Raw genomic sequence first — 15,750 nt, forward strand, 5'->3', positions numbered from 1 at the left:
ACTGCATTTTGAGTTCTCTGTTGCACTTTAAAAGATTGCTTGACAATATATCAGTTCCTTTAGCTGTCTAGGGGGTGATTTATATGGCCTAAAAAGCACATAAGCACAGATGTTTCTCTCTCCCTTTATGGTATGAACTTTAAATACTACTCTACCTGAATCTCTTTGTAAGGATATGAACATTTCTCTTTTCTCTTCTACTTTACTTGTTTTCCCAGTGTATGCTGTTGAGATTAGGTGTTGGTGTATCCTTTTTTTTCCTCTGGACTACAGAACTAACATGATTTTTGCTATTTGCTGAGCCCATAAATCTCCTTTGGAAAGAGCTGTTGATCTAGGCTGGGATTTGAGAAGTTTTCCAGGAAGCTAATAGGAGAGCTGTGCCAGGTCATTCTTCTGTGGTAAACGAGGTGGAAAAGGTGGAGAATCCTTGTCTTAAATGATTTTAGTATCCCCATGTTGGAGATAATGTTTTGGCAAATGTTTAGCCGCACTGTGCCGCTAATGTGCTTGAGGGGAATGTGCTGATATGTTAGAGCAACTTCTGCCTTTTCAAGTCGGATGAGAGAATTATCTCACTTAATTTCATTTGTGCAGCACGTTAGAGAATATTGTCGGGTCGGCGGAAGAATTGCGGCACACGATATGCGTGATCAACAAATCTCAAAGTTTATTGATAGCTCACACATATTTATATTGGTGTTAATGAAGCTTATACATATTGCAAAGCTGAGCTCATTATTGGTTAATTACTCATCAGGCAACCACACCTATTTCTATTTTTTTATAGTTATTTTGTTATTACTTTTACATTCTTGTGGTTATTCTGCTGAAGCTATCTCCATATTTCTGGCAAAAGATCCTCTCCCCCATCCTCATGTTGCAGCAAGGTCGCATCAGTGATTGGACACTGACTGCTGACTTCTAGACTTGCTTTCTTCTATCTTAATCAGCGGTATCATGTCCACATGCCCTTTCTCAGCTAGCCAGCTGTCCACAAAGCTCTCCACAGAATATGTCCTGAAATTTCATGTACCAAGCCAGCTGATCTGTGAGCAGTTTGTAGGAACTTCTACAAGCGTTAGTAAACCATTGGATTTTTCTATGGGTAATCATGGCAGTTGCAGGTTGAGATGTGGTGTTTAAAGTCAGTAGCATCTGGCAGAGGGCTCAGACTCAGTTTTGCTTAGCCGCAACATTTTCTGTGTTGCTCCCTGCCTCATTCCCCTCTTCACAACACATCTTTATGCCACTTCCATCTTCCTGCCACTGTGCTCCTGTAAGATACTTTCCTCCATAAAATTCATCCCTACTTTGAAAAGTGGTGTCCTATCTCACTTTGGAGCAATGTATTTGTGTGGCAGTCTTTGGTGTTTTTGGAACCTTCACATGTTTATTGACAGAGTCCCGAATGGCTGTAAGTGCTGTTAATCTTCTTTTAGGGGTCAAGAACTGAGTTTTGTGAAGTCCAAGGAGGCTTTGTCATTGTCCAGGTCAGAAATGCAGGATGGGGAGAATTCTTCAGATAGACAGCATTAGTTAAAACTGTGTTACTAAAACCATGAACAAATCTTGGTTCTATAAAGCAGACAGAGTTCTTGTGAAACTTAAGATGTTTAGCAGGTATCTTTATTTTGCCTGTTAGGTGTGGTTAAGGAAATGAAAAAATGTGTTTGTTTCTACAGAAATAAGAGTCTTTGGTCCTAGTAGACAGTCTTTTAAAGATCTTCTGTTCTCTTTCCTCGTCCTGTTCCTTATCTTAGCAGGCTAAATAACCTGCTGGTTTATGTTAAGCTAAACATGTATCTGCAACATAGAGTATGTACATATGTGCTTAGCATAATCATCAGTGATCAAGGAGAAATAAACCTGCAGGATGGTGGAAGACTCTTTTAGAAACTGAACAGCTCTACTGCAGAGTTGTAAATCACTTATTGGAGGGGAGTTTTATAAAAACTACTTAGTTGTGGAAAGCATAGCAGAGCACTCCGGGGACATTTTTTCTTCAGTAGCCATAACTAATAATAGGGGTCACCCACAATGTAAATCTAGTGTAACATGTTAGTTAATGTCTGGTCCTTCTCAAGTAATTCCCTGGGATTTCTCTGGTACTATGCTGTTCCTGTAAGTTTTGTCGTGCTCACTAGTCCTCAGTACAACTTCACATGTACCAACACATGTGACTACCCAGGTGATAAATCTGATAAACACCATAATATCCTGCAAAGGGTTCTAGGAGCACAGCTACCACAAGGGTCATCCCTCTCCCTCTCTGTGCATCACTGTGCCAGTGCAGCTGTGGGATTAACCCACTGTGCCAGTGCAGCTGTGGGATTAACCTTACTTTGGAGTTGTTCTGACAGGAAGAATAGCCTCAGATAAAGCAAGACTTGCATTTCAGCCTTTTACAGAGTCTGAGACGGCTCATGACTGAAAGGTGGGTGGGATAGGAATGAGCTGAGGGACTGAAAGATGGTGGGACAAAGAAAGTTTTATTCCTTTGGTGGTATGAAATCATAGAATATTCTGAGATTGAAGGGACCCACAAGGATCTTCATGTAGGTCCAGTTTAAATGCAGACCCATCCGAGCCAGGATCTCTGTGGAACTTTGTTATAACTGAAGGTTAGCCAGCTAGTGTCTGTACAAAAGGCAGCAAGACTTGACACTTCACTGGCAGCTAAGCCACTGACCTCTTAACTTAAGTGCAAATAATAAGTGCAACATGAAATAGCCTAGTGTTGCTGGTAACTGTTAAGAATAACATAGCATAATGCCAAGGCCACTTCTTTCTTTATTTCCCCTGCCCACCATCACATATACTTCCAAATTTTTACTAGGAATTTCTTTTTTAAAGTTCATTGATACAGTTGTCAGCACAGGAACACAAACCTGTGTGCTGTCACTGTGCTAGTTGCAGTGACAGGTCTGCACTCCAGTCAGAGATAGCAAAAGGAATATCTGAAGCCAGTGCATCTCTGAGCTCTTTGAAATGCAGACCCATTGCCTTAATTCCAAGTACGACAGCCTAGTCTCTGGGCATTTAGGTGCAAGAGGACCTCTCCCTTCATCAGAGCCTCAGGAGGAGTGTACTTTAGCATTTCCTTTTCTAACTGTATGTTCTCTATTTTTCATGCCTATCTCTTTAGGTTTAATAAGGGTTTTATATAAATACAAGTACAGCTTCTGGTGGTTTACTGAAAAATGTTAATTGAAAAAAACAGTTCACAGCACACTTAAGTAGAAAGGAGAGGCTAGTTTTAAAGGAGAGGCTAGTTCAAATCAGATCTTTAGCTTTGCAGCTGTTGCGGTTTGCTACTGGCCAAACACCAGGCACCCATGAAAGTTATTTGCTCTCCCTCTCTTGCTCTCAACTGGGCAGAGAGGGGAAAAAAACTAAGGGCTCCTGAGTTGAGATGAGGACTGAGAGAGAAAACACTTAAGGGCAAAACAGGTTCAAATTTAAAGGTATAAAGTAAGTTTCTTATTAACAGAGTCAGAGGAAGATAATGAGAAGTAAAATAAGACTTTAAACCATCTTTTTCTGCCCCCAGCTGCTCCCGCTTTCCCACTGACAGTGCAGGGAGACAGGACATGTTGGTTTTGATAGTTCGTCACCCAAGATCTCTTTCTTTTTGCTCAGGGAGCGGAGTCTTTTTTCTGCTATGGCATGAATCCCTTCCACGGAGAAACAGTCTTCCCAAAACTATTGTGGCATGTCACTTGTCCATGGGGTGAGTCCCCTAAGGATAGTCTGAGTTTGTAAGCAAGGGCCCTCTATCTCTGGAAGCAGGGGCCCTCTCTCTATTTGGGTCTCCCACTGGATCACATCTTTCTCTGGCATCCACCCGCTCTGGCAGGAGCACTTTTCCCATGGGCTGCAAGTGGATCTCTGCATCCCCCATGAACTTCATGCCTCATGGGGGACAGTTTGTTTCACCATAGTCCTCATCATGGCTTGCAGAGGAATCTCAGTTTTAACACTTGGAGCACCTCTTCCCCCTCTTTTTTCACTGACCTTGGTGTTGCCCTGTTGTTCTCCCTCACATGTGCTCATGTCTTCCTCTTCTCTGACTGCAAGTAAAACTGCTGCTCATAGGTGCTTTTGGTAACAAGTTCTGCTAATTCAAAGATTCCTACAGGATCCCGCAGCTCCGAGAGGTCAATCTCATCTAGGTTCTGTGCCAGAGAGTCTCTTACCATGTTTCTGCTGCTGGCCACGCGGCCCCACCACCACCAAGCAGGCAGTGACGGCCACCACAGCCCCGCGCTATTTAACCCCTCTCTTCCTGCAGGGCCTGGGAAGGAGAGGCTGCTGCCACTGCCCCTGCCCCTCTTCCCACGACACGGTTGGCTGGGGTTGGCCAGGCGGCAGAGGCTTGCCATGCACTGCGCCAGGACGGCAGCAGCCGTGGCACCTCACCACCCCTGGAGAAAACTGCGCACATGCGTGTTTCAATTTTTCTTCTTAACTGTGTCATCACAGAGGCATTACCAGCCTCTCTAATTGGGCCAAGAGCATGTCCATCTTCAGAGCCATCAGAGATTGGCTCTGTTGGACATGGTGGAAGCTTCTAGCAGCTTCTCACAGAAACTACTCCTGTGGCCCTCCCTCACTACCAAAAACCAGGCTGTGCCAAATCAACACAGCAACTTGTCTCTTGTGCTAGGCTCTCAAGGGAGCAGCATTTCTAAACTTTGTTAATAATGTAGCAACACTTGGTGATCTGACTCCATTAGCTCCTAAAGTAATAGCCCACGATTATTGAACTGTGTTTTACTTTGCTAAATTGAAAGGTGAAGTCTGCCTTCCTGAGCACATGAGCACCTGTTAAAATGGCCACAGATTCTGGCTTCTTTGAGTTGATTGTATGACTTTGGATAAACCTGGTAGGATACTGAAATGGAGTTGCAATTTAGATTTTCATCCTGAGACTGATGCTCCTGGTATTGCATAAAGTCATTTAAGTAGCAAACTAGAAGATAACCATTGCCTCCCACAGATTTTAAAGATAAGCATGTATATATTGATTGTCATCATAGTTACACTTACAGCAGTACCTTACCTACTCCAATGCACGAAAGATAATTGACTAAGCCATCAAAAGAGTATTCTTAATACAAAAAGAATGGGAAGATGTTTGAATCCAAAATGAAGGGAACTCTCAGAACTTTGGGCCTGTAAGCCAAAGCTTAGAATTAAACACAGGATTTGATCTGAGACCCTGGAAAAGGTTTCCAAACTTAGGTGCTGGAAGCGAGAATATGGATTTATAGTTTAAAGCAGAGACACGTTAAGCTAAATAGAAGAAAGTTTAGAGTTTTGGAGTTTAAGATACAGAAAAAATAAAAGTAGTTACAAAGGTAAACAAGAGGTTTAGAATGCAGTACTATAGGTTTATGTGTCATAACATGATTGGCTAATAAAGTTTACACTGTAGCATGAGTCCATAAGACAAAATATTAAAGGATTGGGTCAAAAACATAAATATCCTTGCTGGTAGTGTTTTATTGGTCAATAAATTCTTAAAAAGTCTTGTAACTAGAGGTCTTGTGACCTTCTGAGCCATGCAGTGAAGATGTGAGCCAAACTCACCCTTCCTGCCTATGTAGAAGATAAGAAAAATAAATCACATAATCTAAAAAACTCAGAGGTACCGTCTCTAACTCATTCAAAACTCCTTCAAAAATCCCCATACCATATCTCTGCCAGATCCCTTCTACCTGATCCTGATAGGGGTGTGTGGTGTTGTCACATTGTCACATTGCTGCATGTGGGAAAGGCAGAGATGCAGGCCAAATTCCCCAAATCCCAACACTGGTGACAGCCACTGTGGCCCTACTAGTGGTTTGTAAATACCCTGCTTGGACCATTCCTGCAAAGACTTTTCCTTCCCTAGTATGTTCTCTGGGCAGCAGTAGCAAGGCTGATAGGCAGAGTGCTGAGAGTTACTAAGACGATGATGATGATTTTTAAGGGCACTTGCATGTTATATTAAAGCATGTGCTCTGCTCATTTGTTAGTTTAGATCTGTTGTGCCTCTGTGTTTTACAGTAGTGAGAGAAGTTATGTGTAGCAAACAGCAAAGCTTTCTTTTCTGACCTCTGGGGTCTTTTTTTGCCCTAGATGAAGAATACATGCAGGTGAGGATTGAATACCTAAGCTGAAGTAACCCCAAATTAAATTTATTTTCTTTCATTCTAGCGGTGGCTCTGTGTAAGGAGGGGTATTACAGCAGTTTTATCTGTCACACACCCTACTATGCAAGCAAGAGAGAAACCCAGACAATTTTCTTGCCATTTTAGATTGTGATGGGAATGAAAGGAGCTGCCTTATTGCTAGAATATGGGAGAGAGATATTGTTGCTATGACAATGTGAGCTATATTGTGTAACTATTTTTCTATTACAGTTCACGATCTGCAGAGCTTTGGACTTGATAATGTAAGTGTTCCTACGGCAGTGTTCTAGTTCTTTTAGTCTATTTTCCTTCTGGATTTCCCTCCCATTGCCACATTGAGATCCTAGATTGCTGCAGATTTGGCTTTATGGGTCTAAGCAAAACCTGGGTCCTGCTTTCACAGAGGGCTCTGAAATACATTTTATGACATTTGCATGCTGCTTGGCAAGCCTGTGCCTCTCTTCCTGAGCCTGCCTTTTTCCTTAATCTATGCTTCACAGTTTCTTATGGTTGATATTGTCACAATTGCTTCTGGATCTGTTGGAGTTTACCTTGTGCTGGGAGGAAAACAGACGATGCTCATACTTATTCCTCCAAGGCAGCTGATAGTATGTGCTCCTATTGTAGGGAGAGGAGTGGGTGGGAGAGCCTGCTCCATAGATGGGAGGAAAGGGCACTGAGATCTGTAGATTCCAGCAGGAGAAGGAGAAATTCCTTGTCTTGAAATCTCCTATGAATAAAAAAGAAGAGCAAATATTTTGGAGTTTACTGTTGGGATACACAGAGAAAAGGAGCACCTGTCTCTGTTCCAGAGCCAAGCTCAGAAAAATATACCAATAATGACCTTTAGGTCCTTTACCTTACCCCTCATGTGCTGTGCAGCTATTTGAGTTATTAGCATTTCCATTTCAGATCAATATGACGCACTATATCAAACATCTCTCATTTGGAAGGGATTATCCAGGCATTGTGAACCCTCTGGATGGGACAGCCATCACTGCACAGCAAGGTAAAAGACAGCTGAAAGACATCTCTTTTTAAGTGTCTGTATTAATAAATATTAGAAGAGAACAGGAGCAAAGTTCTCAGTTTCAACAAAAACCCTGACAGTGTTATGTGAAATGTGACTCCTCCACCTTTTGCTCGTTCTGGAGCAGCTGTCTCCACTCACCTGGAAGAAATCTGCCAACATGTTTGGATTCTGTGACCTTTCTGAAGGATATCTCTGTTCAGCATTCGTGAATGCACAACAGCAGCTACAGCGAATCATTATTAAAGGCCTACCTCCGATATAGTTCAAGGAGAGCCCTGTCTAACTACTGCTTACCGTGAGAGAGAACCAGAAGATGCAAGGTAGACAAAAAAGGCCTAATTATTAGTTGCTGGAGAGCTGTGGTGTCTACCTGACCTTGACATACCCAACAGTAAGAGCTTGAAAAGCTGCAGTGAAGTTGAAATATTGCTGATCTTTTATTGATAGCTCCAGATTTGCTGGCTTGTGAGACAATTTTTTCTTCCTGCTGCTGCTGTGCTTAAGTTTATTTCCACAAGCCTGCTTTTCTATAAAAGGTCCTTTACATGCCATTGCAGAGGTTTTTTTTTTAGATCCACTGAAGTCTGAATAGTTTTTCTTTGAAGGTAATTGGAACTGTATGTAATAAAGCTTGGAGAAAGAAGTAATTTGCTTTGAAGTGGTGATAGGATTGTTAGTCCTACCTGAATCTGTTCTTTAAAGTTTTCTGCCATTGATTTTGATCCTTGTACCCAAATCAGAGGATGGCGTTTGAAAAAAAAGTACAAAAAAATTAAAAGGTGTCATAATGTTCAGTGCGATTATGATGCTGTAGTTATTCTGTGAAGTAACAAACTATCTGAGAGGGAGGACCTTGAGCTGACTGGTAAATTTCTGCATAAGCTCAAGCTTTTCATCCTGAGCCTCAGGGAAATTTACCTCAGTTGGTAAATTCTTGAAGAATTTGTTCTGAAGACATGCTCCAGTAAAGAAGTAGGAGCAGTAGATTGCAGGTCAAATTTATGTTTATTGCAGCTAAAGATACCATATGCAAGAATTACTTCTGCTGTAGAAATGGATGGATAGTCTTCTCTTAAGGAATTTCATAGAAAATAGCTTTTTTCTTGCATTGTGTTATCCTTAAGAGAACTGAAGGAACAGGCTGGTCTGGGGCAACAGAAGGGATTCTTCTTATTTTTCTTCACTGGTCCAGATCTTCCTTTTCATCTTCTGATACAATAAATGCCATGCTTCTATAAGAATAAAGTGCAATGTTTATTGAAGTTGATATGAGATACTCATTTAAATCTGAGTAAGTTTTCTTAGGGCTATTTTGTTAAGACATTTTCCTGGACTAGGATTGAATTTGCAAGAAGTTTTACTGGTAAAGCTGTAGCAAGCCTGTAGAAGTTTTCTATTTATTCAAGGCCAAAATGCCATGAGTTTTGGTTTTGGTTGGAGCAGAAATGAAATTCACTTTGGCAAAAGGAAGACACATTCCAGACATTAATTTTACTGTCCTTGAAAACCTCCAGCAGCTGTTGTGCAGAAAGATGTTCCCTGACAAGCTGAACAAAACTAGTTTGTGTCTACCTGACCTGTCAGTGAAAAGCTTCCAGTTTATGGCATAATATTAATTATGTCTTTCCCTTTCTTTGCTTATAGCTTCTATGATGTTTCAGTATTTTGTCAAAGTGGTCCCCACTGTGTATAGGAAAGTAGATGGTGAAGTAAGTACCTTTTTTCCTGCTACTTTGACAAGTGGAAGCCTTCACTTTCTTCTCATATTCTTGATGCTGTCAGTAACTGTGGATCCAGATGTGTTGCCAGATGTATACCAGGGGCTGTATTGTACATTCAGTACTTGGAAACCCCAAGTGTGGAATTCGGTAAAGAAACCTGGATAGTATCTTTCTCCACTTGGATTGTAATTTGTGTCAGATAACTTAGTAGGGATGATAGAACATAATTTCATTTTACAGAAACACAGTTTAATTGTTCTAAGAATAGGGCTAGTATGAACAATGCGTAGAAAAATGGCAGGGCACAGAAGAATGCTGAAGGGTGATCTTAATTTATGTGAAGACAGGCTATGTCTGTCTTTCTCTGCTCTCCTGCCTCTATGTATTATTTTCCTTTTTCTCACTCTTGATTATTTATGGCCTTTTGCTATCAGTGCTGTGTCCTGAAGCATGCTTGACGGGACTGCATTTTGGTCCTGCAGAGGATGACGTAGACTCAGGGTTGAGAGGGACAGCTTATGCTGTTGTGTGCCAGCAGAGACCAAATAGTCCAACCTGGGTGTTATGCTTCCTTCATACCATGGGCTAGCTGCAGCTTTAACTGGTAGCCTATAGTAAAAATAGACCTGATAGCAAATACCTGATCCTGATAGAGCTCTTCATGACTCTTTCTAACCACTGTCAGGTTGCCCACATGGGCAGGGCCACACTGATGTGGTTCACTGAACGCATGTTTTAGTAGCCTTTCCTATTCCCTGTTAGCAAAATAACGTTTGCTGTGTTTGTTTCCTGGTAGGTGGTAAGAACTAACCAGTTCTCAGTTACACGACATGAGAAAATAGCAAATGGGCTACTGGGAGACCAGGGTCTGCCTGGTGTCTTTGTGCTGTATGAGCTTTCACCCATGATGGTGAAGCTGACAGAGAAACACAGGTAAGAGACATTTCATTCTATTTTGTTCATCCTTCATTGATTTTGTAATTTTGCATAGCTCGAAACATCATCGTCATTTAGACATGATAGTGCAAATGCCCGAAATTCATCCAAGCCCCTTCCCAGCCAGTGAAAAGGAAGAGGTGCTCACCGATGCCCTTCCTCTCTATGTGAACTGTGGTCTGGTTTTTTTCTGTTGCTATGTATCAAGATGGAAAAGAAAAGTGGTGCAAGGAGCAGAAGTGTGATCTAATGGTTCTTGGTTCAGACTTCTAATGGGAAGATTAGATTTACATAGCATACCCATTTTACCAGCAGCACCCACACAGTCCAACTGGTTCCTTAGTCTGAATTTGCTGTCACTTTTCTACATCTTCCAACCAGTGTGGAACCTCCTCTTCTGTCTGGGTTAATGGCTGGCAATGCAACTACGGGGAAGGGAAGGGGTTGTAGCTGTCCAGTCTTTGAGGTTCATAATGGGGGGCAGAAATTGTCTATATCTTAAAATGTATTAATGTGTGCTTAGGATTTAATTACTGTGTTGCGTGACCCTCCTGTGCATTCTCACTGGGTAGGAATGTCTTTAATTTAAAGCTCATCTTTCAAGTTTATAAATTCAGTGCTTCCTTTTAGTGCTGATGACTAAAAGTAGCAGTGACAAACTCTATTCTGTAGCCAGTAGGGGTTAATTAATTCCTTAATATGAGAATTGTTAGCTATGACTATTTAGGTAATGCATATTTATATAGTATGATGAATATTATTAGAATTATTAGTTGTTACGTACCTGACATTGGTATCTGAGCTCATGTTGGTTGTTCAAATTCTAGGTCCTTTACTCACTTTCTCACTGGAGTTTGTGCCATTGTTGGAGGCATATTTACAGGTATTGCACCTTTCAATCATTTTGCTTTCTAAAGTGTAAATATTTACTATCTTACGCTTTCTAAAGTCTGCATGTCTAGTAATAAATCTCTGTTCGATTAAGACAGATTATTTCAGCCCTTGGGAAGTGATACATGTTCTGCAGAGCTGCAGGAATGGCATCAGACTGTAGCTAGCACTGGAGGCTTACAAGATGTTGTAGATAATGTAGACCTATTACAGCATTTCATTTAATTAGACCTGTAGACCTGTCATAATATTTCATTTTGATGCTCTACAAGACATTTTGTTTTCTAACAAAGCTGTTCTTCACAGACCATATGAAAGTGTCTGTACTTGCATTCTTGGCCAGGTTGGGTCTGTAAGTAGATACTTGTTTTTATGTGGAATCAATGCCAGTTAAGTCTGTGAACCCAGGTTGCCATGGGCATAATATATATCTTAGAGACATCAAACTGCTCCCAGACATAGGACCTCCAGCTAGTATTCTTCAAGGACTAGATGGGGTCTTGTGAGGAGAGGCTCAGAGGTTCCTGCAGATACTTCTGAGTATCTGCACTTCACTCTCAGTGCTGGCATCTGGAATAGCTAATCAGTATCTGCTCAGCTCTGTGCATGGGAGCAGCCTTGGTGCAGCCGTGCAGGTAGTAATCCAGGTAGTAATCCAGGGTGCTCATAGTCAGACATGTGGGTGTTAAGGGCCAGCCTGAAGATGTGGTCAGGGAACCTGAGAAACCAGTTTCTGTGTCACATAACATCTGTATCAATTACGTATAACATCATACCTTTATCTGCAAGATTCCCATCATCTGAGGTGTCACGGTGTTAAATTAACCTGATACTGTTAAACAGAATTTCTGTCTGCAATAAATTTTATCCTATTCATCTCTGAATTGGAAAGTCATTCAGAAATTTCTTTCATGACAAATTCAAGTGCCCCTTAGCATTGACTGGTTTGACAGCCAATTCATGTTTCTGCCATACACCATGCTCAGACTCTCTGTATTCTAGAGATCAAATCAGCTAGTGGCCAATAAGGTCAATTACTTGTACCAGCAATAGCGTGGCCAACAGGACCAGGGCGGTGACTGTCCCCCACTGCACACTGGTGATGTACCTTGAATCCTGGGTTCAGTTCTGGACCCTTCATGACAAGCAAGACATTGAGGTGCTGCAGCGAGTCCAGAGAAGAGAATGGAGCTGTGGAAGGAGCAGGAATGTAGGTCTGATAAGGAGCAGGTGGAGGTGCTCAGCCTGCAGAAAAAGAAGCTCAAGAGGGACCTTCTTGCTCTCTACAACTATGTGAAAGGAGGTTGGAGCCAGATGAGGGTCAGTCTCTTCTTCTAACAGGGACAGGATGAAAGCAAATGGCCTCAAGTTGCACAAGGGGAAGTTTAGATTGGATATTAGAAAAAAAAAATTTGTCATGGAAAAGGTTGTCTGTGGCACAAGCTGCCCAGGGCAGTGGTAGAGTCACCCTTCCTGGAGGAATCTAAAAGATGTGTAGATGTGACACTTAAGGACGTGGTATAGTGGGGGATTTGGCAGAGCTGGGGGCAATTGGACACTATGACCTTAGAGATCTTTTCCAACCTAGATGATTCTGTGCTATTCTAAAGTCACCTCAGTGTTCGTGTAACTGTATCAAATTGATTCCAGAAGTAGAGATAATTTCAGGGCAAAACAACCACACAAGAGTTATCTGAAGCATGATAGACCAAATATTAAGTCCAAGAATATCGTAATACATAGTAATAAACAGAGGATTCAATTCCCATTTTAGCTGCAATGCTTTGTATCATATTGAAATGTCTTTGTATACTGCCAGGTAATCATTTACTTATTCCTTTGATTGAAGTTTGAATAAAAGAAAGAATATGAAGCTTTATAAAATCCAATCATTGAAAAATAGCTCCCTAGCAACCTTTGTGTTCCTTCCCTGGCAGGAGCTCAAGGTTCGTATCCTGTGAAAACCTTGGTTCTCTGGGGTTTGTGGTACAGTAGGCCACTCTGAGTTTTTCTGTGGTCACAAACAAACACTGAATTAAGAGGCTTCTTCAGGGCTGGAGAGGTTTGAGAAAAATACTGCAGAAAGAATTAAAGGTAGTGGTTTGTATTACTTTGTGTCTGATAGGTGTACATTGCCGTCTCCAATAAAGGGCATCCTTCAAGGGCAGCATATGGTACTTTTAGAGTTGCTGTGAAATGAGCAAGAAATGGGAAACAAGTCCTTTGCAAGCTGAGTCAAGGCAACAAGTGGCGTAAAGCACATCAGCTTCCTCTCCAAACTCTTCTCAGTCATCAGTAAACATGCATGATGCAGCCTGTCTCTTTTATTTCTGGAAAAGGGATCTTTTCTAGAGAAGCATGATCACCTCTGTCCTGTAGGGTGGGTCTTATCTGTCCTGAGGAGATGAGGACTTTACTGCTCTGAGCGGCAACAGCAGCAGCAGAACCTTTTTCTGTCTAGTGGACCTGGGATTCCTTTCCTCTGACAGTAGGGTTTGTGTTTTCTATCTTTGGGAGTTGTTCTGTCTTTGAGGCATGTCTGACTTCATCCCTTTGGTTTTTTCCTTTAGTTGCTGGTTTCATTGACTCCTTGATCTATCACTCAGCACGTGCCATCCAGAAGAAAATTGAACTTGGGAAGACAACATAAATAAGCAATGGCATCAACCCATTTAAAAACAAACAAACCAAAACCAACCAAACAGACAAACAAGACTAAGTAACCCCCTCAAGCCTCCAAGGAGAACTGAACAGGCTCTTTGAAGCACAAGTGATCTTCTGAGAGTGCACAGGAGAAGAGGTTTGGAACTTCCAGATGGCCCTAACCACTCATATCCCCTGATTCTTTGGCCTTAGTTTGTGGATGGAACAACTTGAACCTTGCTGCTATAAAGATTAGCTATCATATCTGGCTCTGCAGGCCCTACTGTCACACTCTTTTTGTGTCAGTCTGTGTTCCTCCAGTTCTATTCCCCTTCCCAACAGAGATGCTGGAGATACTGCATTCTCTTTCCCTCTAGGAATAATGTACTTTATTGTCAAGAGACCTGTAATGGATTGAAGTTGCCATCAAATAAGCTTTCTAGCAACACCATTAGGGATTTTTAATTTTTCCATTAAATGTTTCTGGGTGCACTGATGCTGTATGTCAGACCTTCATAAAAATGTGCTGAATCCCATCTGTTGCCTTCCAGCCATCCTGGAATGTATGGGGAGCCTAAGCATCTGGGATGTACTTTCTGTGCTGGGGGAGCTCCCAATTGTTCTTCTTCTGAAAGATGCAAGTTGATGTTTCAGAAAAAAAAGGTGTCCAGAATTTTAATTGAGTTTTTAATTGGATTTTTTTTCATTTCTCCTTGGCATATATTTTCAAATAAAGTCCATCCTCTCTTGTTCTAGTAAGGCATATGGAAGAATAATTAAATTATTTTAACTAGTCCTGATACTGAATTGGAAATAAGAATTAAGACACATTGCATTATGGCAAAGTATGTAGAGATTGTAATGATGATGGGGCTTTTTTATGTTAAATGATTGCACAAGTGAGTAAAGTGCTTGGTATCTGAAACTATATTGGGAGAAATTTGAAAATAATGAGGAAAAAAATTTGTGAATTCTTGCCTATTGGATGTAAAACAGATTGATTACTCTTAAATCTCAGATCTGGATTTGCTTTGGTATGATTCTAATATTGGTCCAAGCAGTTGGACAGGCACAGGATCAGATACTGCAGAGAGAAAGCTGTTTTACAATTTATTTTGAAGCAGGTTTTGCTAGGTGGTTGGGGTTTTTAATTAGTTGAACTTACCTATAAACCAGGGAGTCTAAAAACTGTTTTTTCAGCTGGGGAGGGAAGCAATTTGTGGTGTGGGTAAGGAGAATGATTATCTTCAAGCAAGAATGTTGAAAAGCAGGTTTGTTTTAAATGTATTTTTTACAAAACTATTTAATTAATCCAGTGGGTCAGGATCACATAGTACTACTACAGCATGAGGAATGGAACACAGTATCTGTATGTTTCTCAGGATCAAAAAGTGACCTGAACAGCTTCAATTGCTCATCAATGCATGTCAGCTTTGTAGCTAAATTTATAGGAATAGTAGGAGAGAGAAGATGAAAGGAAGTAATGCAGCAAGAGTTTAACCCACAGTGAAACAGTTATCATCACTGTTTCCTATCTAGGACTGGCTTATCCTTGATAGGAAAGCCAATTGCTTGTAAACTGGACAAGCACTGGAGATTATTGCCTAGAGCAGGCCTGAGGACCTAAAGAAAGGTGAAGGGAAGGTGAAGGTGCAATACTTGTATTCATCATGGGAAACTGGAAATAGTGGAGAGAAGAAATTGAAGACACTGAAATGGAGATTCTATCTGGAGAGACAGAAAATTAATGAAGCCAATAGTTAAGTAATACAGGCTTCTGCTATCAGTAGGGAGGATATGAGTCCAAGAGTTCTGGTGATTTTAATAGACTGAAAGCCCAAGTGACTAAGAACCATAATAAAGCTGAGTCTGAATCAAGGATGTTAGGGATTGAAAGTGATAAAAGAAATCCTAATTTCTAATAATTAGAAATCTAATCTAATTTCTAATAATTAGAAAGCTAATCCTGCTCTTGAGGACAAAAACCTTCTTTGGGGAGCTCAGTCCCCAGGGTCTGCAGTCTTGATCTGCAGGGGGATCATGTTCTGCAGGGATGCCTTTTCAAAGTTGTAAGGGGTCAAAAAGCAAAGGAAGTGGTGGTTCATGTGTTTTCAAAGTTTATTCAACATAAGATCATTTCAAATGTATTTGATTCTGTTGTCTTCTGTCACCATGTTTGATTTTTCCCTTTTTATTCTTCCTTGATGCAATTTAAAAAATACTCCCTTAGTTAAGGACTGTAAAAATAAAAGTCTGAGTAAAAGACTGGGCAGGGTGAGGAGGGCATCTTCCTTTCCTAAGACCAACTACAGACCTCCCCCAAAAGCCATCTGTAGGTGGAAATACC

At 41.1% G+C, this 15,750-nt stretch overlaps 1 protein-coding gene across 2 annotated transcripts in view; it reads left to right on the top strand.

Moving 5' to 3' along the window:
• The window catches only part of ERGIC3 (ERGIC and golgi 3), a 28,207-nt gene extending 12,538 nt beyond the window's left edge, over positions 1-15,669 (top strand). Inside the window, exons 8-13 of one of the 2 annotated variants that reach the window (XM_054644444.2) lie at positions 6,411-6,442; positions 7,092-7,188; positions 8,857-8,921; positions 9,730-9,866; positions 10,697-10,752; positions 13,331-15,669. In XM_054644444.2, coding sequence (XP_054500419.1) covers positions 6,411-6,442; positions 7,092-7,188; positions 8,857-8,921; positions 9,730-9,866; positions 10,697-10,752; positions 13,331-13,410 — 467 coding nt within the window. In that variant the 3' untranslated portion in view covers positions 13,411-15,669. The remainder of the gene's footprint in view (positions 1-6,410; positions 6,443-7,091; positions 7,189-8,856; positions 8,922-9,729; positions 9,867-10,696; positions 10,753-13,330) is intronic. The other variant, XM_054644445.2, reaches the window with a different exon arrangement.
• The last annotated feature ends 81 nt before the right edge of the window (positions 15,670-15,750 follow it).

Source organism: Agelaius phoeniceus, chromosome 17 (genome assembly GCF_051311805.1).
Source record: "Agelaius phoeniceus isolate bAgePho1 chromosome 17, bAgePho1.hap1, whole genome shotgun sequence".
Classification (NCBI taxonomy): Eukaryota; Metazoa; Chordata; class Aves; order Passeriformes; family Icteridae; genus Agelaius; species Agelaius phoeniceus.